Here is an 18,501-nt window from a genome sequence, read left to right on the forward strand (position 1 = left end):
ATGTGAACCAGTCAGTCAGCTGTCTGTCTGTCATGTTAGTTGCCATATTGTCTATTTGTGCATGTATGAATCTGTCTATTTTTGTCAACCTCCTGTCTGTTTCACTGTCTATATTCACCCTGTGTCTATTGTAGTCATCTTCTCCATGCAATCCTGTTATTATCATTTTATCTCTTCTCCTTTTCCATGTGCAGTCACCCACAGGAATAAGTATACACTGTATCTGTAAGGTCGTCTGGTAACGTTGAAACTGCGCGTCCAGACGCATGATGAAACTCAGCTCCCCCTCACCTGTTATCTCTAACTCTTTTCTGTTTCCCCTTCTTTATTCTTCTATTTACTCATCTTCCTTCCTTTACTTATCCAAACAACATTAAAAAAAAGTAGGCTAAGAAAAAAAGTGGGGGGAGGAGGAGGGAGCAGTACGATAACTGCAATTGTGGGCTGACAGCTTACAGCGAATGAGGGTGCGCCAAGTCCATAGACTTGCATCGTTTTCCATCGTAAATAAAATGGTTAATTAATGGCTTCCTAAAGAAACCATCGATATGGGACCAGGTTTGTTCCACTCTACGAATTTTTTTGCGATTTTTCCACCAAGTTTGATGAAAAACGATTGTGCTGTTTTGGCTGTCCAGAACAGACACACACACACACAAACAGACACACGCCTAGTCCTATAGTATCTTAGATAAGAGTGCGGCGGTCGATTGGATACAGAGTGCTCCTACTGTTCCATTGTTGGTGGTTCGAGCACTCCCAGTTCACCCTGCTGTAAATGGGTACCGAGGTTTATAACTTGGGGAAGTGAATGGGGTTACGTGCAGTACCGGCCATGATACCTCCTTGTGGAACAAAGATATAGCATTCAGTGTGTTGTATCCACACTCTCCGTGATGGGCAGTCATGGCAATTGGATGGTACCCACTTCCTTTCAGTGAATACATATACAAAAAAAAATTAATCTTTTGTTATTATATTCAAAGTGGTCACTTTCTACCCTGTTATAGTAACCTTGAGATAGACATCTTCCACGCAGTAAAGTATTGAGTACTTTCGAGTAAATTTGCCTTATTTAATATTTGTCTAAGGTTATAGAACATCAGCTGTTGACTCATCTTATGCTTCGAATACTGTTATGTCAATGCTTTGGACTTCTGAATATGAATCGTTGATGTATCCTGTCATAAATATTCGACCTTATTGCAGTATAAAGCAACAGATATTGATCAGGAAAAAATATTTTATATTAAAGTTAACGGAATAGTTTTGAATGATGAATTCACCAGCAACATTACAATCCCACAGTTTAGTTGGGTCGCTTGGAGAAATTATCATGACATGACAGGTAAGTGCTCAATTTTTTTTATAGAATTTCTATAGGCCTTACTTAATAATTTTAGCTTAACAGCCCTCTTAGATTTCTCCCAAAATTCTTGTGGTACACAAAAAATCCAATATGGCAACCAATTCTAAGTTCTCTTCCAAAATTTTGTATGTCAGAGTAATAATTTATATATTTTTTTGTGTATATGCTTTGTACCCGTTTTTTTTTTCATAGGTGAGGATTAAACTAGTTCAATATAGGAATAAAAAAGACCATTAAACATGCTGCTGGGGTATAATAGTAAATCTGACGGATGATTATTATCTTTTTGTCTACATTGTTGTACTTCATTTTACTGACAGCTGCAAATGCGTGAAGGACTGAGTGGTAGAGACAACTCGAAACTTGGAAAATATTAGCAAGAAACACTACCACCACTTTGTCAAGATTGCAGTAGAGAATCGGTGCAGTTCCATGCATGAGCCAATCAGGAAAAAATCCCTGTCATCCGTCAAGATTGCTTCAAGGCATGGAAAAAGATTTGAGAGTTCCGGGACAATATAAAACTCTTCGGGCATAGAGTTTCCATGAAATACACTCATACCCACCTTCGCCCCGAACTTTGGCAAGCTGCATCTACTAATCGGGAAATCAAAATTGCTACAATGTCTTGAGCAGAATAAACAGCTGAGGCTCCCGTGAATTATGAATGCAAAATCCTGGATGCTGCTATCATTGTTCATTGTCTTCTAAGTTTTGGTGTCAGCAACTTTGAAAAATATGCAGATAAGGTATTTATACCGTAACTCAGTTGTTCTTAACCTGGGAACCATGGTGGGCTGCTATAAGTTGTAATGCTTCAAGAAAATGTGGGGAATTTCTTCAAGTGTCATGAGAGTTTGGAAAAACAGAAACTAGATGAGAGTGGTGCTTTCCATTACCAGTCCTCGAAATAGCAAAGCAAAAGAAGGCCCACACAATTGGTAAAACTTTAATTAAGCCGTGTACTTTAAAGGTGGTCAAGCGGGTTCTTGAAGAGGCAAGTGAACGTAAGATGCAGCAGATTTCCTTATTAAACAACACGGTGAAACGGCGAATCAGTGAAATATCGGAGGATATAAAGGAACAACTGATACAGGAGATTAAATCGTTTCCAGCTAGTATGTTCGCAATACAGCTGGATGAGTCAACGGACGTTAGCTGCTCGTTTGTTACGTATGTTTTCTCGTGAGACATCAAAAATGACTATCTGGTTTGTACACAGCTTAGGACCACCACAATAGCTGTAAATGTGATGGAAAAGCTGTCTTCCTTCTTCGGAGCTAGCTGGATCACATGGGAAAATTGTTGCGGAGTCTGTATGGATGGGGCTCCGGCGATGCTGGGATCGAAATCGGGGTTCCAGAAGCGTGGCAGGGAAGTAACTTCGAATGCCAAAGTGGCTCATTGTACGAACCATCGTTTTGCACTGGTGTCGAGAACCCTCCCTGATGCACTTTGCAAGATCCTGGAGGCAGTGGTTTGATGTGTCAACTGTGTGAAAGCAGGAAATCTGAACTTTCGTCTTTTCCAGAACCTTTGTAGAGACATAGATTCAGAGCATGAAGCCACCTTTTACTCCAAAGTGCGCTGGCTTTCCAAGGGTAATGTTGTGAATCGAGTTTTTGAACTTCGAGGAGAGCTTAAGTTATTCTTGGAAGTGTAAGGGAAGGGTGTTCTCTTAAGTCACTTCAGTGATGTGTTGTGGGAGCCAAGTTTTGCATATCTAGCAGATTTGAGCAGCTAAACAGGCTGAATCTCAAACCACAAGACAAGGAAGGAAAGGTGTTTCACCTCATGGATTGTCTTCGTGAATTTCTTGCCAAGCTCCAGAATTGGTAAAGGAAAGTCAGTACAGGAAATGTTGCCATGTTTGAGAATCTTTCAACTGTTTTTGATGAGATTGAAGAAGATCATCTGCTTGACCCTTCACTCAAAATTGAAATCACTCAGCACTTGAAATCTTTAGAAACCGAAATAAAAATAAACAGCAAATTATGAATGTAATAAACATGAAAGTTGAAATGAACCACTTACCATAAGGGCTCGTCAGGGCAACAACAAAGTCATTCTCCTCTGCACTATGTATAGAGACGAGGTCACCGCCCTTGCTCTGGCAGTCTGACCTTGCATCACTGTAGGTCGCAGACAAGTAAACATAATCCGGGTCATTATACCAGTAGCAGTACTTGTCGAAACCCATCCAGCCATCATCACAGCCAACAACGTGTGCTGGGAGTAAAACGTTGCATTAACAATATTACTTTTAACTAGTTTACAATAAGGAGAATAAATTAGATATATATTTGTATAAGTAACTGTATACATAAGTGTACGTGTGAGTTTTCTATATATTCATAAATAATAGTACAAGTCACTATAAACCATAGTGTAAATTTTCCAACTCACTGGGAAATAACTCGCAGCCAAAAGCCCTTGACTGAGTACAGTCAAGGTTGTTCCATTTGCCATCAGTCATGTCACCAGGATAGTCAATGCACTCCGTACACCATTCATTGTATAAATTATTGGGCTCTCCTCCATTCCAATTGGTATAGTTGTTGACCTGGCTATCACTCCAACTCCATTTTTGGTATGTTGAATTGTAAGTCAGCCCAAGCCATGTGGCTGGACTGCTTTGTGTTAACTGGGCTGTAAGTTTATTGTCGAGGTTAAATATCTTATCTAATACTGTTTTATATATATATATATATATATATATATATATATATATATATATATATATATATATATATATATATATATATATATATATATATATATATATATATATATGCAAGTAAATCACTGTAGTTGCGCGTGATCCAGGTATATGCTGATAACCACAATGAAAGAAGAAAACACGAAGTTCCCGAGCGCTTTCGTGTCATTCACATCTTCAGGGTTGAGTACAGACTAAGGAGAACTACAAAACAAGGTGTATATATACAGAGGAGGGTGAGATCAGGTCCACAATGGTCAGGTATTAGGTAATGACCCTACTAATCTTTAAAAAGCACCGCAACGGTCGGTAGTCAGGTCAGAGGGTAAGGTGACCCAACCTTCTCACCTGGTTACAAATAAGAACATAAGAACATAAGAAAATAAGGAGTCTGCAATAGGCCGGTTGGCCTGTGCATGGCAGCTCCTATCGAGAGTTACTACCACTCTCTATCATCCATGAATCTATCTAGCCTCCTTTTGAAACTTTCCAGAGTTCCAGCACTTACTACAAAGTTGCTAAAACATTCCTCGTCCACCACCCTATTTTAGCCAGACAGTTTCCTTCCTATCTCCTCTAAACCTAAAGCTTATCAACCTTAAATCCGTTGCTCCGGGTCTATCTGCTCAGATATTATAAAGACTTTTATCTATATCCCCCTTATTGATTCGCCACCCACTTAATAAACTTATCATATCTCCACTCTTCTGATAACAAGAGATGCAAGTTAAGTTTCTTTAACCTATCCTGTTATGGAAGGTTCCTAAGTCCCGGAATCATTTGTCATTCTTCCTGCACCGACTCTAGTGAATTGATATCCATTCTACCATAAGGGCACCGCTGAACCGCATAATCGGGCGCGGCCTGACTTACCAGATATAGTTGCAATAAGACCTCTGCACTCTTGTTCTTACTTCTAGATATAAAACCCAATACTCTGTTTGCCATATTTCGAACATTAACGCACTGTTTTCTAGGCCGTAGGTCCGGGCTTACAAGTACCCCTAAGTCTCTTTCACAAGTCGACTTCTCTAGGTTGATGTTGTTAAGGCTGTATACATTATAAGTATTTGTTCTTCCAATATTAAGTACGCTGCACTTGCTGGTGTTGAATTTCATTTGCCATTTTCAGACCACCCCTGCAGTTTATTTAGATCCTCCTGTAATGCATTTGCATCCTGCCTGTGAATCCATCCACTTCCTATTTTGGTGTCATCCGCAAACTTGCTTATGTCACTGTAGTCCCAATATCTAGAATAATTTTTTGTAGATTATATATGGTGAGAATGGGCCTAGTACTGACCCCTGGGGAACCCCACTGGTTACATGACCCCACTCAGATTTAACACCATCTACGCTGACCCTCTGCGTTCTATCGGTGAGCCATGATTTTATCCAATTTAAAACTTTTCCCTCGATACCACGAGCCTTAATTTTTCTCAGAAGCCTCTGATGCGGTACTCTGTCAAATGCTTTGCTAAAGTCTAAGTAAATAACATCGTAATTTTCGTCATTATGTACTACCTCGAAGACTTTCCTAAAAAACGTCAGCAGATTTGTTAGACAAGATTTTTCCTTTGTAAACCCATGTTGAGAGACGTAGATTAATTTGCTTTTCTCTAGATGCGATCAGATGCTAGATGCTATAATTGATTCAAGAAATTTCCCCACAACTGACGTCAAACTGATCGGCCGGTAATTTGAAGCTGATGCTCTGTCTCCTTTTTGAATATGGGTTCTACATTTGCCTGTTTCCACAAGTCTGGCACAACTCCGGTGTCTAATGATTTTTTAGTAGTACAAGGGGGTCCATAATCTAATTTTACTCTTTTAAGACGCCTGTACCGGTATGTTTAATGAGACTAGATTCTATATTTCTGTAATTGAATTTAAAGGTAATAATATCTGTAGAGGCACATTATCCCAAAGTGTGCGATACTTGTACTCCTTCAGATGAAACAAACAGAGCATTGAGTTATATTTATCTGACTTTATATTTTATGTTATTTAAGTCCGTTACAATATCCTTTACCTGTCACAGCCTAAATGCAAAGGAACTTTATAAATGCAACCAATTGTGTTGTTGAGGAGTTCTTGATTAACTTTGTTTTAACAGTGCGAGGACTTTAGTACCCATTGACGTTCCAGGTTTTAGTTGTAAAGAATTTGAAGAAATTTTTGAAATAAAGTAATACTAAAATTCTTATATATGGTCATGGGTGGGCTTGGGATCAGTTCATATAAAAGATTTCTTTTGTAATGTTCGAGGCGTTTTGTCTAACAGAAAGTCTCTAGGAATACATTTAAGCCCAATATTATAGATATATTTATATTCCTCATCGTGTTTTCTTCTTTCTGTATGGTTATCAGCATAACTAACCTTATATATATATATATATATATATATATATATATATATATATATATCCATAATTGTATTTAATTCTATAATAAGAAAATTTTACAATGGTACACCACAATATAATAACATAGCTACGGGTTTCATTTACTAGGTAAATACAGTTTTTTTTAAACCTTCGTTTAATATACTGTTTAGTTGTAATGGACGACTTAGGGTAAGAAACTAGTAGAAATACGTTCCAAGCTGACAATTTTGGCAGCTGAGAAGAAAATGAAGTTATAAAGCTTATGGGGTTGATAAGCTTCCAGTTGGATTTTTCAATTAATAATATTAAATGGTTGAGTAGATATGAATCTTCGTTTAATACAAGAGACACCATTTCAGTGATTTAAGAAGGTCAATATTCCTGCTGTTACCAAAACCCCCAGTAGCCTTAAATTGCAACAAGTTGTGGATAAGTAGCTTAATCAACCCACGTGCATGAACACAGGGACAGTATAATTTTTAATGTAAAATATTCCCATATTATTCAGCAGTAGAATATAATATTGAACTCATAATAATACCCTAAAGCAGCAAAGAAGTGCACGACATATACAGTACTTGTAAAGAAGTTGTTGTCCTCCTCGGAGTGGATGCTAATGAGGTCAGCCTTCGTATTGAATTCTTGGCATTTGTCTCGAGCTTCATGCCATGTTATCTCGTAGTTACTGGCAAAATAGCACTTCCCTTCATGTAGTGTCCAAGTCTGTGGGCAAGTTGCTGGAAGGCGAAATATTGCACATTATATAACAATTTTCTAACATTAAATCTTATTCCAGATTTGAAACATAACCTTTTCGTTAGGACCTTAGAAAAAGATCTAAACTTAAACCATGATTCATTAACAAACTTATTACATCGTCTCAAGTCAACCAGCCAATGTTTTCTTAACGTAATATGTATCTGGTGGTGAGATACATATGTGGGTGTAGTGGTGGGATACATCTGTGGGTGTAGTGGTGAGATACATCTGTGGGTGTAGTGGTGGGATATATCTGTGGGTGTAATGGTGGGATACATCTGAGGGTGTAGTGGTGGGATACATTTGTGGGTGTAGTGGTGGGATGGCACAGACAAGGAGATTGTCTATTCACTGAGATATTGGTGACCGGGCCTCCCTTTACAGAAGCCACTCTAGTCACCCCATACTATAGGGAGCGGGCTAGAAAATGTGTCCAAAACATAGACTGCCAACAACTCTCCTTACTGGGAAATCGCACCTAGTATGGCCATCCACAAAAACAAAAACAAAAATATTAAATTAGAAATAAACTATACAACCTCTTATTATCGCTGCATGGAAGGTTAAGACCCTCTGGATACTGGCACAAGTTAACGCCATTATTATTAAAATTACTTTTATTAAAAAAGGTTATCCTCTTCCTTGTTGATCAAACCTTTCAGTAATTAGCTGTTAAATAAAAAAAAAGCAGAAAGAGTTAAAGTTAAGTTAGATGTCAGTAAATATCCTACCCCTTAGTGACGTTAGAGGTAAGTGACATTTCTAGTGAACAGCAGAAGGTACAGGTTGAGAGCACATATTTATGCCTAGATCTGGAGGTGTTATCTTGAAGAGGCAATGATTGATACATAAAGAATATCTGTCATTGACCAATCTTGATTTTTATACTTGATTCAGCACTGGGTGTCCATTATGTTGAAGATAACTATAATACAGGTTTATTACCGAAACATGATTTACTCGGTTCTTTAGAAGAATCTGAACCATATGAAGCACAGTTTTACTTGCTCATGTCATATCAACAACACCTACCTAGTTCATGTGAACAACAACTGCAGGTGTTATTTTAACAATACCTGTCCAGGTCATAACAACAATACCTCTACAAGTTCAGCTTATGGCAGCAACACCTCAACCTCCTCAGGTCACTCACGTCATGTTGACAATACCTCAACTTGTCAGGGTCAATCCAACAATCTCTCTACCAGACTAAGTCAATTTAGAAACACATCTACCTTTCCAAATCACATAAATCGACAACTATCTGTAATCTCAGTGTTATATTGTTGTGAGTCTGGTATATTGTTGTGAGGCTGGTATATTGTTGTGAGGGTGGTATATTAGGGTGTCATACGGAGGCGAATTTTTTTTTTTTTAGTTTGAAAAATCGGCCCATGGTATTAATGATGTAGTTCTATGTGCAGAATCATGTGATATCTTCAGATTTGAAAAGTTTTTATTTTTTGCTAGGTAAATTTTAACTTGAAATCTTATGAAAATTGAGTATTCCCACCCATTTACCAACACCACTAAATAGCTTATTTAAAGTAAAGTAAATGTATCAGGTTAATTTATTAGGATGAAAATGATCCAGAATAGTGAAACGAATGATCTTGACACATTTATTAAATTTAATATTCCTTTAGAAAACAAAATCATCAAATACAAAAACCGGTTTTACTACTACGACCCGGTGTTGCTGCACACCATAGAGAACATGTCTTTCTTGCTTCTGTTTCTACTCATCACCTCCCTGCTGACCACCTGAGCTCGGATGTAGCCTTCCCTCCTCTCCTGGCTGTACACGTGACTACTGGCCTCGCTCACTTGCTGTACACAACGCTCTATACTCTGGGTGTGCGAGGGCCTGGCAGGGACATGCATGGGGTTGTCCAGGAAAGCTCTGACTTGAACATTGGTGAGGCTGCAGGTAAGAGGGGGCTCACTGCCAGCCTGGATGTTATCCAGATCTATGAGATCAGTGAGGGTCTTGGCACCTAGATTGACTTCAGGAGTCTTCCTGACCCTGAAGGAATCGTCACCAACTGATTCGTCATGCCCAATCCTCTTATAAGTCTCATATCCAAGATCTTTTTGACTGCCACTCTTCTCTCCTCCTCATCCTTACTGCAGAGCATTGTCTGCAGAACTGCCTCGGGATGAGCATACCAGGAAGATCTCCTCACAGTCTGCTCCACAATCTGAACAACCTTCCTTGGCTGACTCCTCAGGAGCTCAAGCTGGAAGAGAACATGCCTCGGACCTTCGGAGAACGATGACTTGACCTTGGTGTTGAACCAATTTGACAAGTAGACACTCACGATGAATTGGACAATAAGTCTCAGGTTGTGAAGCTGGTTCCCTTTCAGTTTATGATGAGCGACCCAAATTCTGCAGAACCTGAGAGCCGTTGTGAGCCACCTAGAATGTGAGACTGGACCTATCTGCAGGTAAGCAAGTCTATCAGGCATAACCCCAGTTTTGATGGCACTGCAAATCATGTAACCATAGTACTGGTCAGTACTCAGGTCGTCAATGACAGTATGTGCAAGCTCAACGAGTGGAGGGCCAACTGTGGTTTTTTCAAAGCTCGGATTTATTTCTAACTCAGTGGCAGAGTCCAGTATCTTGCCAAGAGGACCAGAGCATCTGTTGTTTGAAAGAGTCTTGCCATCCAGCTCCTGGATCAGATGTCTGAGTGGCAACTCGTTGGTGTGGAGGTCACAAACAATCCAGACCAGCTTCCTCCCAATCTTCCGCTCTATCCACTGTATGACCCCCCCTTGCCACCCTGTGTTCGTGTTGGTGCTGTCCCTCCAATGGCCTGCAGGGTCTGGTCTACGTTCCTCTCTGAGCCAGTTCACAATGTTATCTGCCACTATCTCAGCTGGTTTCCTGATGTCATCTTTCTCTGGAGTGAAATGCCACAAATACTTCCCTCCTGGTTCACTGCAGCAGGAGGTAGTGTTCCTCCTTCACCATGGCAGGGAACAGCATTCAAAAGAATCTCCTTTCATGAACTGCTTTAGTGTCATCCTTTTCATCAAAGAACAAACAATTGATTCCATTTTCTCTTATCCCCTTATCAAACTCCTCTTCTAGGTTACTGACAAGTTTCTCCTGAGCTCTCCTTACTTTGTTATGATCTATCATCAGGTGAACATCATCAGGTGTTATCAAACCACCGTCAATCCAGGCAGCTGTTGCTATCTCTGCAGTTTCTCTGAGACCAGTGTGGTGTCGCATGCTGGCCAGAGCTATGCTCGGGATATCTTTCCTATTTCGAATGTTATGCCTGGAAAGTTTGGGATCATTATTTTCTGGGTTAGGGACAAAGTCACCATTCTTCTGGTCAGCACTCGGATCAGCCATGGGGAAGTCATTAAACTCTGAATCAGCTTGACTCCAATCATCGGCCTTTTTTTACCTCACCCTGGGCCTTCTCAAGTCTCTTTTCCTCGGCAACTCTTCTCCTCTTCTGTCTCTCTGTGGCAGCCTCCTGTCTCTTGGACTCCGGAATATCTTGGCTAGAAATCATGAGAGCCCCTATACTGCCAGTCTTCTCTCTCTGTGCTTTGACAAATGCCAGTTCGATCACAGGAATCTTCAGTTCACGCTTGCAAATACAGGAGATGTGGGCCTCGGATTTACAGTCACGATCGCATCCAAACTCAGGACAGAGAACAATTGGGCACTTGCAAGTAATTATGTCAAATAACTGGTCCAGTTGCTTGGCAAAGCTGTCCTTAACTGCAAGTTTTCCTCTCCCAAGAGAGATATCTCTTGCCTTTTCCCAACTGGCTAGCAGTCTCTCACTAATCTTCTTCTGACTTGTTATGACTGGAGGCTTGAACTGAGCGTTAGCCAGAGTGTACTGTGCCAAGACAGCTTTGGTCATATCACTGGCAATGTCTTTGTTTGTGTAAGTTCTTTGGTTCTTTTCACTGATTTGCCTGATTAAAACACCGTATCTCAAAGCATCTCTCAATGTAGGCAACTCCGACTTCAGGAGCTCTCTCCCAGACCCAAGATAGTGACGAGATGGCTGGATTTTGGTTCCTCGTCCTGACACAAGCAGCCATCGCAAATATTATCAACTTATAAATGCATCAGAATCTGAAACAGAAAAAAATATTGTTAGTTGGGTTGTTAAAGAATGAAGTCAGGAAGCAATGTTCACTATTTAATTGTAATGCACTAATGCAGCTGTACGTTAGATTTTCGATAAATTTCACGCTAAAATTTACCTAGCAAAAGGTTGCAAAATATTGAAACTGAAATTATTTTCTGTTTATATACACTAAAATCTACCAAAAAAGTGATGGGCCATTAGTTTTAGATCTTCCTATGAGACACACACTCTAGTGGGTATAGTATTGTTGTGAAGCTGATATATTGTTGTGGAGGCTGGTATATTGTTGGGGGCTGTTATATTTAAGCAGTAGGGCTGATATATTGTTGTGAGGCTGTATATTGTTGTGAGGCTGGTATATTGTTGTGAGGCTGGTATATTGTTGTGAGGCTGTATATTGTTGTGAGGCTGGTATATTGTTGTGAGGCTGATATATTATTGTGAGGCTAGTATATTGTTGTTAGGCTGGTATATTTTTGTGAGGCTAGTATATTGTTGTGAGGCTGGATACTTGGTGAGGCTAGATATTGTTGTGAGGCTTGGTATATTGTTGTGAGGCTGATATATTATTGGGGAGGCTAGTTGTTGTTAGGCTGGTATATTGTTGTGAGGCTAGTATATTGTTGTTAGGCTGGTATATTTTTGTGAGGCTAGTATAGTTGTGAGGCTGATATATTTCTTGTGAGGCTGGTATATTGTTGTTAGGCTGGTATATTTTTGTGAGACTAGTATATTGTTGTGAGGCTGATATATTCTTGTGAGGCTGGTATATTGTTGTGAGGCTGGTTTATTGTTGTAGGCTGGTATATTGTTGTGAAGCTCGTATATTGTTGTGAGGCTGATTTATTATTATTAGGCTAGTATATTGTGTTAGTCATATTTGAGAGGCTTGTATATTGTTGTGAGGCTGATAATTTTTTGTGAGGCTGGTGTATATTGTTGTTAGGGCTGGTATATTGTTGTGAGGCTAGTATATTGTTGTGCTGGTATATTGTTGTTAGGCTGGTATATTGTTGTGAGGCTGGTATATTGTTGTGAGGCTGGTATATTGTTGTGAGGCTATATTGTTGTGAGGCTGGTATATTGTTGTGAGGCTGGTATTTGTTGTGAGGCTGATATATTTTGTGGAGGCTAGTATATTGTTGTTAGGCTGGTATTGTTGTGAGGCTGGTATATTGTTGTGAAGCTTGTATATTGTTGTGAGGCTGATTTTATTGTGAGGCTAGTATATTGTTGTTAGGCTGGTATATTTTTGTGAGGCTGGTATATTGTTGTGAGGCTGGTATATTTTTGTGAGGCTGGTATATTGTTGTGAGGCTGATTTATTATTGTGAGGCTAGTATATTGTTGTTAGGCTGGTATATTTTTGTGAGGCTGGTATATTTTTGTGAGGCTTGTATATTGTTGTGAGGCTGGTATATTGTTGTGAGGCTGGTATTTTGTTGTGAAGGTGGTAGTAGGTAGTAGGCACCTACCAAACAGGGAGGTACTACCGCCTGGGAAGATATTGGAAACATAATGTGTTGTCTAATGGTAGACCCTGCTGCCATATGGCAACTAAAAATTGTGACCAAGTCCCAGGATGCTGATCTGACTTTCTGCCTCATTTGTACACAATTGCAGGGTCTCAATTGTTTCTCTCATATTGACAACACAGCATACACATATCGTTTCTCACTAATGATCTTTTTTTTTTAATTTCCTTATGGTTCCATATTATCATCATTATTATTATTAGTATTATTAGTATTATTAGTATTATTAGTAGTATTATTATTATTATTATTATTATTATTATTATTATTATTATTATTATTATTATTATTATTATTATTATTATTATTATTATTATTATTATTATTATTATTATTATTATTATTATTATTATTATTATTATTATTATTATTATTATTATTATTATTATTATTATTATTATTATTATTATTATTATTATTATTATTATTATTATTATTATTATTATTATTACTTATTATTATTATTATTATTATTATTATTATTATTATTATTATTATTATTATTATTATTATTATTATTATATTATTATTATTATTATTATTATTATTATTATTATTATTATTATTATTATTATTATTATTATTATTATTATTATTATTATTATTATTATTATTATTATTATTATTATTATTATTATTATTATTATTATTATTATAATTATTATTATTATTATTATATTTTCCTTTGAGCTGATGTGGGTGAGTGGGCCGCAATGCCCGGGTGGGATAATACCCGTAAAACAAAATATACTCTATTGTTGTGGGGCTAATTGCTATTGTTGTGAGGCTGGTATATTGTTGTGAGGCAGTATATTGTTGTGAGGCTGGTATATTGTTGTGAAATACGGTATATTGTTGTGAGGCTGGTATATTGTTTGTCGAGGCTGGTATATTGTTGTGAGGCTGGTATATTGTTGTGAGGTTGGTATATTGTTGTGGTTGGTATATTGTTGTGAGGCTGGTATATTGTTGTGAGGCTGGTGTATGTGTTGTGAGGCTGGTATATTGTTGTGAGGCTGGTATATTGTTGAGGCTGGTATATTGTTGTGGTTGGTATATTGTTGTGAGGCTGGTATATTGTTGTGAGGCTGGTGCTCTATTGTTGTGAAGGCTGGGTATATTGATGTGAGCTGGTATATTGTTGTGAGGCTGGTATATTGTTGTGAGGCTGGTATATTGATGTGAGGCTGGTATATTGTTGTGAGGCACGTATATTGATGTGAGGCTGGTATATTTTTCTGAGGCAGTTATCTTGTTGTGGGGCTGGTATATTGTTGTAATGCTGGTATATTATTGTGAGGCTGGTATATTGTTGTGAGGCTGGTATATTGGTGTGAGGCTGGTATATTTTTGTGAGGCTGGTATATTTTTCTGAGGCTATTATCTTGTTGTGAGGCTGGTATATTGTTGTGGGGCTGGTATATTGTTGTGAGGCTGGTATATTGTTGTGAGGCTGGTATATTGATGTGAGGCTGGTATATTTTTCTGAGGCAGTTATCTTGTTGTGGGGCTGGTATATTGTTGTAATGCTGGTATATTATTGTGAGGCTGGTATATTGTTGTGAGGCTGGTATATTGTTGTGAGGCTGGTATATTTTTGTGAGGCTGGTATATTTTTCTGAGGCTGTTATCTTGTTGTGAGGCTGGTATATTGTTGTGAGGTTGGTATATTGTTGTGAGGCTGGTATATTGTTGTGAGGCTGGTATATTGATGTGAGGCTGGTATATTGTTGTGAGGTTGGTATATTGTGTGAGGCTGGTATATTGTTGTGAGGTTGGTATATTGTTGTGAGGTTGGTATATTGTTGTGAGGCTGGTATATTGTTGTGAAGCTGATATATTGTTGTGAGGCTGGTATATTGTTGTGGGGCTGTTATATTGTTGTTAGGCTGATATATTGTTGTGAGGCTGGTATATTGTTGTGAGGCTGGTATATTGTTGTGAGGCTGGTATATTGTTGTGAGGCTGGTATATTGTTGTGAGGCTGGTATATTGTTGTGAGGCTGATATATTATTGTGAGGCTAGTATATTGTTGTTAGGCTGGTATATTTTTGTGAGGCTAGTATATTGTTGTGAGGCTGGTATATTGTTGTGAGGCTGGTATATTGTTGTGAGGCTGGTATATTGTTGTGAGGCTGGTATATTGTTGTAATGCTGCTATATTGTTGTGAGGCTGGTATATTGTTGTGAGGTTGGTATATTGTTGTGAGGCTGGTATATTGTTGTGAGGCTGGTATATTGTTGTGAGGCTGGTATATTGTTGTAATGCTGCTATATTGTTGTGAGGCTTGTATATTGTTGTGAGTCTGGTATATGGTTGTGAGTATGGTATATTGTTTTGAGTCTGCTATAAAGTGTAATTTTTTGGTAAGTGGATGCGAGTCTTGTAGCTTATATAGATGTTAATTTTGTATATAGTTGTGAGTTTCTTTTATAGTTTTAAGTTATTTATGCTAGTTAGTCTGAGGAATGGTTATGTTGCTGATATAATTAGCAAACAACGAAATAAACGTGTACATCTTTTAGTATAACAGAAATTTTATTCATCATTTGTTTTTGAGATTTACTTAAGAAAGGGGGTGAGGCGAGCGAATGAACTGGTTAACTGAGCCGATAATATTATAGCATATAAGATATAAGACTTACCGAAATGAAAACTACGAGGATGTTTAGATTTCCGTTTAAAAATATTATTTGTACGTTTTATTGGAGAGCTGGAAACCTTGCAATATAATATTACTACCGTAAAGAAAATTGTATCAAACAACTCATGCCTACTTACTGACAGTAATTTTGCACACATAGTAGTTTTCACTGGAGCAGGGCATGTCATTCCACTTGCCAGCGTATATGTAGTCGACTGTCCTCTTCTGATGGTTAGAAAAACATTTTATTATCACAAACATGTTATCTTTTACGAAATTTATGGGTCTCGGAATTTTCTATTAATTTTAAATTCTCACGAATATATCGATTAAACCCTGCAAGGCAAATTTTCCTTGCTAATATATTTTTCATAAAATACTTTGAAAAAGAGTAGATTAAAATCAATTCTGTTCAAAACTCAGAAACACACAACTAGCGAGCGCAGTTACGATGGTTCTGCCAAGATATATTAGTTTAAAAAACTACAGGCTGATGTTCCAGTCATCCCTTGTTATGTAACTAATCATAGAATTTCTTCTAAACTATTCAAGAAGTAGAAATCGGAATTTAGAAATCGGGGAGAGTCAACTACTATAATCCACTCAAGGAATGGAATACTTGGCTTGTTGTCTCGACAAGATACTGTGATAGGTTTTTCCCCTGAAAATTTTGAAACCTCCACTATGATTTTGTTAAATTACAGCCAGCTATTTTGCTGTACAGTGGTTTCAAAGAAATGATCCATGACGCTTTTAGCAGCAATAACATAACGATAACCCTCATATGCTTTTTGAAGTATGTTTCGCTTTATCCTATGGATTTCAGCCCTGCTGAGATGACGTCACTTCTATAACCTATTAGATTTTCTAACAATTTCAGCAGTGCCAAGAATATTTAAAGATGAAATAATGATAACTGGTGCCAAGGGAGTGGAGCGCACTTGGGGAAAAAAAATTGGTTCCGGGACCCCTCTAGATACACACCATGAACCCAATACTGGTCTTTCAAAACACTTTTTCTGCACATAACATCTATGAAAGTTACTCTCAATTAAATATTTGTACCTTAGTTATTTAAGGTGAATAATAAAACAAAAAAGAGCCCTTAAATAAGAAGAATAAACATTTTCTTGCCATTGTCCAGCCAGACTCTTATCTCCTTCTTGCGTGCCAGGGTCATAGACTTCACTCTTCTGTCTGGCTGGGAAGGTGCTGGAGTCCCAACAGCCATGGTAGCTGTCGTAGCCAAAAATACCTCAAAAATACAGGAAAAGGCAAGCCGCTCTAGTGTCTTGAGGAGAGGATGACTGTGAATGGCGTCCACGTCGTTGGTGACGCCACGGCCACCTTATTCGTTGGTAGTGGCCACTTAGCTAATCAACAGCCAGCTCCTTTGCTTACATCCTCTCTCTCTCTCTCCTCTCTCCCTCCCTCACTCGGCCGTGCCACGTATGGAAGTTTATGCATGAGTACTTGGGACCCCCGCGTTACTTTAGAATTTGAATTGCATGGCATTGATGCGCATAGTTGGATTCCGCGCAGCTAAAATCCGCGTATATATACATAGTTTACACATGCAGTATGGTTTCATGTCTTGGCAAGATTTACAATTACAGTTAATTTGAAGATTCCATCGAGATCCTTAGATAAGGGAAGAGATCCCAGTATAGTCCAATAGAAATTGACACAAAAATGGCTGAACCTGGACGTTGGGTATAACAAACAAATTTTTGTGCCAAGTTCTTCATATTGATGTTTTGGTATTGCAACAGAAATTCAACTCCAATCAACCTTGGGGAAACCTGTGTTTTGACCATTAATACCCGGGGTCTAGAAATGAGGGTAAATTGTTAATTCAGTCTAATGCACTTAATGCAACATTTAATACTAAAAAATATATATAGGAAAATCGGACATGTTAAGCATTTTGGATATTTTTCACAGTTAAAACTCTTGATAGAATTGAAGAAGTGCGTGCTGATCTTCAAGAGGAAATACTCGTAAATAAATGGACGGCAGTGATGATGTAGATGAGACACACATATCTCTCGAAGCAGACAACACTTTGGAACCACAGCTTGGTCTGAATTGACAAACTTGTACAAAGATAGTCTTGCCAAAGACAAATCAGTGAAGGATATTGTTAGCAATAACAGTTTCTGTGCTCTCCACAAACATGTCTTAGATCATAAGAAAAAACAAGACAATTCATGAATTTTGTGTCAGTTGTCAGGCTGTTCATCAGAGCCGAGAGGACTGGAAAATGGACGCTTCGCCTAAAAGCTGCACAGCTGATGCTTCCATTTTTTGCTGCACCAGGACACAACAACTACACAAAATGCTGCCGTCTCTACCTTTAGGATGGTAAAATATTTTGGAGTAGAACATGGTCTGTTATGGGAATCGAACAGTGCCTCATGAGGGCTGGCAAAACCCAGGGTGGACTTATTAATATAATTCACAGAGCGTCGGCCAAGACAAAATGGCTACTCTACGCTCTTTGACAAATAACTTCACTCGCACGTAGTCAGAACAGCGCAAGGATACCACCCAGTATGCCTCAAACGTGATCAGAAGATCCTTCAGACATTTGTAGACTATCTGCAAACTCACAGCCTATTCACTATTCAAGATAATCATGAACTTAGATATATTGCAACAGGGCTAATAGCCGACCAACGGGTTAATGCTGAGGATTCTATTAACATGGCCAGATAATTAATGACCGATTAACAGATCAAATATTGAGAGACATCAATCGAAGGAAATCAGATCAGGCAACAAACTTTTCAGTTATGCGGAAGGCCATCAGATGTCAGGATATCTTCTATAGACCTGTACTACCGTCTGCTTTTCCACTTACTCGTATGGATCTCCAGACCCAAGTGTATTTGCCCATGAGCTGGTAACAGTTTCCCCGGCCTTATTCCACGATGATGAAAGCATAAGAAAAT

General features: G+C 38.4%; 1 protein-coding gene across 1 annotated transcript in view; it reads right to left on the bottom strand.

Annotated features, from left to right (window-relative positions):
- The window catches only part of LOC121867082 (C-type mannose receptor 2-like), a 74,233-nt gene that overhangs the window by 17,175 nt on the left and 38,557 nt on the right, over positions 1-18,501 (bottom strand). The window contains exons 4-7 of the mRNA XM_042366838.1: positions 15,685-15,772; positions 7,054-7,212; positions 3,776-4,018; positions 3,404-3,598 (exon numbers count right to left, since the gene is read on the bottom strand). Of these exons, the coding sequence (XP_042222772.1) occupies positions 3,404-3,598; positions 3,776-4,018; positions 7,054-7,212; positions 15,685-15,772 (685 nt within the window). The remainder of the gene's footprint in view (positions 1-3,403; positions 3,599-3,775; positions 4,019-7,053; positions 7,213-15,684; positions 15,773-18,501) is intronic.

Source organism: Homarus americanus, unplaced genomic scaffold, assembly GCF_018991925.1.
Source record: "Homarus americanus isolate GMGI-L3 unplaced genomic scaffold, GMGI_Hamer_2.0 scaffold6317, whole genome shotgun sequence".
Taxonomy (NCBI): domain Eukaryota; kingdom Metazoa; phylum Arthropoda; class Malacostraca; order Decapoda; family Nephropidae; genus Homarus; species Homarus americanus.